The following is a 5,095-nucleotide window of genomic DNA, read 5'->3' as shown; positions in this document are numbered from 1 at the left end:
CGGGAGGGGAGAGGAGGCGGCAGCGAGGCGGGAGGAGCTGGGCGCGGGGGAGGCGCGGGGCGAAGGCGCGAGCGAGGGAGAAGGGAGGCGGCTGCGTGGGAGGGAGGGAGGGAGGCGGCTGCAGGAGCGAGCGAGGGAGGAGGCGGCTAGGTCTTCGTCAAATGAGCGGCCCCCTTTTATACCCCCACCATGCGAAATGACCAAAATGCCCTGGTGGGGGCATGGTATTTACATTCTGCTGCCATTACTATTCATTCCCGCAGTGTTTCTTCCAGATCCGACGGCCCAGATCCTCCCACCTCTCGATCCAACGGCCCAAAACCCATCAAGCATCACGATCCGACGGCCCACGATCGCTGAACTCTAAGGAGCCTTGTAGGAACATCCTTCTCTTATCTCTTGATATCAGGGAGGAGAGACTTTTACCTCTTTTGGGTCTGGAAGCATGGCAACAATAGCGCAATCAATAGCATCCTGATTCTCCAGTCTTGAGGCCCTTGCGGCCATCAACACGACATCACTCTTTTCGTAACCTCTAGTAAAAACCTAGAGAAAAATGCTTATCTTTCAGACCTTAGGAACATGAAGACAATGTAAGTACGTTCAAAAGTACAAGTTGTGGGAGTTATGACCTCAATTATATTGTTGTCTACAGTCAGTTTGTTGAGTGTCAATGTTCCTGTTTTGTCACTGCAAAGCACGTCCATTCCGGCCATCTCTTCAATTGCAGTCATTCTCTTGGTAATAGCACCCTGAATTCAACAATTAAGAAAAGCGGTCACTTTCTAGGATATAGTTACATGCCTTTTATTTCAGTGGTAGTCAGAGAGGTCTAGCCATGGATGAATATTCAAACCTGTTGTGCAAGCTTATGTGATCCAATAGCCATAGTTACAGACAGAACCATGGGCATCGCAATTGGAATCCCTCCAATGAGAAGCACCAGAAGGTTATCAACTGTCTGGCGGTACGGTCTGTGTTGAACAGCCGCCATCACAATTAACTCGATGGTCATCCCAATGGCAATGGAGCAAATGCAGAAGTTTCCGATTGATGTGAGAACCTGAAAGCATCCATAAATTGCAGCCCATGTCATGAATTTCAGCTGACGCTAGACTAACTGAAGACACACTGATTGCTGAATAATACTCTACCTTCTGAAAGTGGCCGACGTGGGTGGTTGACTCAACGAGGTGAGCAGCTTTTCCAAAGAAGGTATGGATCCCGGTGGACTATTCTGTTACCCGTAATTCTGTTACCCCCGAGCTCTGTCTTCTTCCCCGCCACGCCGGGTTGGCCGCCTCCCTCCCACAAATCGGCCACCTCCCTCCCCCATGCGCTGGTGCCTCCGTCGTCTCGTCCTCATCCCTCCCGCCAAGCGTTGGGCGTGTCCCACGCGTCACGCACCGGCCGTGACCCTCCCGTCGAGGCGGCGGCGATCTCCTTCCACAGCTCACCACTGAGATCCACCAATTCCCCCACCCCACCCCCGACGACGCTGGCTGTCGCGCTCCTCCACTTCCTGTACTCCCCCATGCCGGACAACTCCTGCATGCCCTCCCTCTGCCTCTGGTCAGCAACCGAGTGCAGCCACTGGGTGGCGGTGGCAACAAGCAGTACACATGATGGCAGGGGCAGTCATCCAGCGTGTTTGTTGGGCAGTAACAGTGTGTTGATGTCGAGCACAACAAAGAGGCAAGTTTATAGATTTTGTTTTGTTTTTGTTGTAAAGTTCAATTCATATGCATGCATAAGTTCAAAGATTGTCATAGAGCGATTTCAATTGTGGCTTCATGAAAAGGCGTGGGTTTCTATTAGTAATTTGGCAGAAGCTGCACTTGATTTTGCGGAGCTTTATAGAAAATTTATGTTTGTGGACATGTACTGTCGTTTGATGCCACAAATACACAAAACCAGAGGAGCAACTTGAGCTGATGCTTCCACTACTTTCCACTCGTGTCTTGATGCTGCTTAATTCAATCTTGTGCTAATTCAGTGCCCAAATTAATGCTCTATAGGTGCTTGTCAGAATGCATATGAGAACCAAATATTTTTCTACTTTTTTGTATTTGGTATAACGGCGCAAAAATGAATTAGCTTTTTTGAGAGCTATAGGTCATAATGCTTGAAATTCTTATATGATTGCATCATTTCAGACTCGAGGATGCAATAAATTCAGAGTTCAAGTTTCAAAATTCTGCAAGTTTAGATATATCATCTAGATAAGTTCAACGAAAAATTCCACAAGTTTGGTGCATGTGCTGTTACAAAATCTAAATTCATGTACAATCCGTCTAGTAGAGAATATTTGTTAAGTGTAATTTTATACCCGAAACAGAAAGTGTAACATAGAGGAGGGAATGAAGTGAAGCTTGGTCTCAATTGATTTGAGACATGCATTTTTTTAGTATCAGCACCGTGCCTACCCATTCAAGTAATCACAAAGACCATCATGGATGACGACAGGCCTAGAACAGCTATGGTTTTAGTCAAGTGTTTCAGAAATGCATAGTACTACTTTGTATCCTTCACTCTTTGTCAAGGGAAGGTGACTAAAGCTCCATATTGCAATTTCACTAGGCTATCCGGATTTCATTTAGTGTTTAAAATTAAATACTTTCTTGTCCAGTCATACTAGTACCCATGAATATCAAGTTGGCCTTGTGCTTGGCCATAGGTCCGCCCTTTCTCTCTCCATTTGGTTCGTGGAGCAGCAACTGCTGGCCTGTAGTGCCGCCATCTGAAGACATGGGAGATGGCCATAATCCCCTTATGGTAATTATGTAGGTGCAGAACCTCCCGAGCACACGGCAGTCTCCTCCGTCCAAGTTGAGCACTGGGCGCTGTCCAAGTACAGCACTGCGCCCCGTCCAAGTTCCCATCTGATGCTGAACGTTCAATTTTGTCATGTTGAATAATATACCGCCGAGTGTTGTTGACAGTCAGTTACTTCTTCCTTTCATGCTGCATATGTGAATTGAAAACTGTAGAAATAAGAATTTAGTATGTTTTGGAGAGCTTAATCTCCCAAGTGAAATTTTTACTTTGTATCAGTAAGTACATAATTAATATTTTGGGATATGTGTGGTTCCAACAAGTACATGAGTACTATTTAGCATGTTTGATTGCTTCTGAAAACGGAAAATGTCAGCGTGTACTGAAGCATTTCAAAATTGTGATGTTGTGTTTTCAGGGAAAAACATTTGTCAGGTTTTTGGTGGCCAAGTGTTATTGATATGGAGATGAATAACTATGTGGATGTGCTCCCACTGTTTTTGCATCTCCTTCGGGACGACCTATTGCGTGCCCATGAACAAAAGAACAAAGCCTATCTTGCAGCCTGATCTATTCATCGCCTTGTCTCAATGGATCTGAGTTCATGGAATAAATGTTTGGTGTCCTGTACTAGTTATAGTTCTTAAGTTACAACCGTTCAATCATAAGAAGGTGGCCGGTCAGTTGTGCGCGTGCTGTACATACATCCTTGTAGCCCAGCCTGCTGTGTGCTACATGTACTAATATTATCAGTGGCCATTTAATGTCACCTTCTACATTTGAGACAGGTCAAACTGTAACCTTCCAATGTTACCGTTTGGTAGCTTAGGATGTTTTATGTTTTATTGATCTACAGAGTGACTATCTGAGAGTTGTGTCGAACTTTCTTAATTAATACAGTTGGAACTTCTCTAAAAATCCCAGTTGATTCTTAATGTTTTTTCCTCGTAAGTTCTAAAAATCCTAGTGCATCCGTCCAACTTTGTATCAGGATATACTATGTTGCTTCTGTAAATTTTCTGTATGCGTGTATGCGCAAAAATACGTTACAGTTGCCTCTTTGATTTCTTATGATGAGGATGTTTGTGCTCCCACATATTCGATAGTGCTCTCTCCTGCCTATTTTGGTTGATGTCCACGAAAGGACAAAAACTGTATGGGAAATGTTCTATTATTACTAGCATATAAGTACAGAAAAAGTTGAACACAACGTCCCAGATAAGTTTGAAAAAAAACTCAAAAAAATGGAAATTCAAAATGGTAAAAGTTCAAGTGGTGAAATGAGAGAAGTCCAGAATATCGTCACAAAACAATGTTGAGTTCAAAAAAGAGAACATTTTTTTTTGTTTTATTAAAAATGGCATTCAGTTCAACGATATAAACTATGAAAGTTTGGTATTAAAAATATCATTTAGTTAACTAAAAAATATCATTCATTTCAACGATACCACTGAGAAGTTACGAGGAAAATTATATCAAAAATACAAAGGAAAGTCTAGTATGTGAAAACACGCTCAGTATAAAATCATACAGACATCCGTTCAAGTAATCTTTTTTGAAACCATTCAAAATTGCTCTGTGAATAATACATCAGTATAAACACACACATACATTAATACAAACGCACACATACATCAGTACAAGTACTCTGTTTTTTTACGAGAAAACAGCATAATGGGTTTCACCATATTCAAAATTACTCTTCATCAGTTACGAATTTGAGAAAACGTTCAACATGACTAAGTTTCGCATTTTCTAAATCTTTCCAATGGTATATTATTTGCCCCATTCGACAAACTTTTTAAAAAATTGCGTTTGAAATCAGATTTGACCGTATTCGAAATCGAGTTTAAACTGTAAGGAAATAGAAAAACATTTCTATACAAAAAAGTTGCACATTTTCATACCTTTCCAACGTTGTATCATTTGCGTCAATCCGATAAACCGTTTGCAAAAACACGAAAATATGTTTCGCCTAAAATTTCACCATTTTTCAAATTACTTTTAAATAATATAGAATTTGAAAAAATATCAGATATATGGAAGAAGCGTATTTTGACCAGCTTTCCAACGCCATCTTATTTGATCAATTCCGACAAATCATTTGAAAATTAAGTCGAAAATACGATTCGCGTTTTCGGTTTTAAAAAAAAAACGGTTTTTCAAAACTGCTCTTAAACTGTAATGATTTTGCAAAAAATTCCTATATATTTTTAATGTAGATGTCAATAGCTTTCCAATGATATATTAGACGCCCCATTCCGACAAAAAGACGATCAGTTCGACGTGATGAAGATCATCAGTACAAACATCTGAAACC

General features: G+C 41.6%; 1 protein-coding gene across 1 annotated transcript in view; it reads right to left on the bottom strand.

The window, feature by feature from the left end:
* Nucleotides 1–1,083, bottom strand: part of LOC123101814 (plasma membrane ATPase 2-like) — a 1,709-nt gene extending 626 nt beyond the window's left edge. Inside the window, exons 1-3 of the mRNA XM_044523095.1 lie at nt 857–1,083; nt 633–752; nt 427–546 (exon numbers count right to left, since the gene is read on the bottom strand). Coding sequence (XP_044379030.1) covers nt 427–546; nt 633–752; nt 857–1,015 — 399 coding nt within the window. The 5' untranslated portion in view covers nt 1,016–1,083. The remainder of the gene's footprint in view (nt 1–426; nt 547–632; nt 753–856) is intronic.
* Nucleotides 1,084–5,095: the final 4,012 nt, after the last annotated feature.

This window comes from Triticum aestivum, chromosome 5A, assembly GCF_018294505.1.
Source record: "Triticum aestivum cultivar Chinese Spring chromosome 5A, IWGSC CS RefSeq v2.1, whole genome shotgun sequence".
NCBI lineage: Eukaryota > Viridiplantae > Streptophyta > Magnoliopsida > Poales > Poaceae > Triticum > Triticum aestivum.
This window is presented reverse-complemented; position numbering and strand designations above follow the sequence as displayed.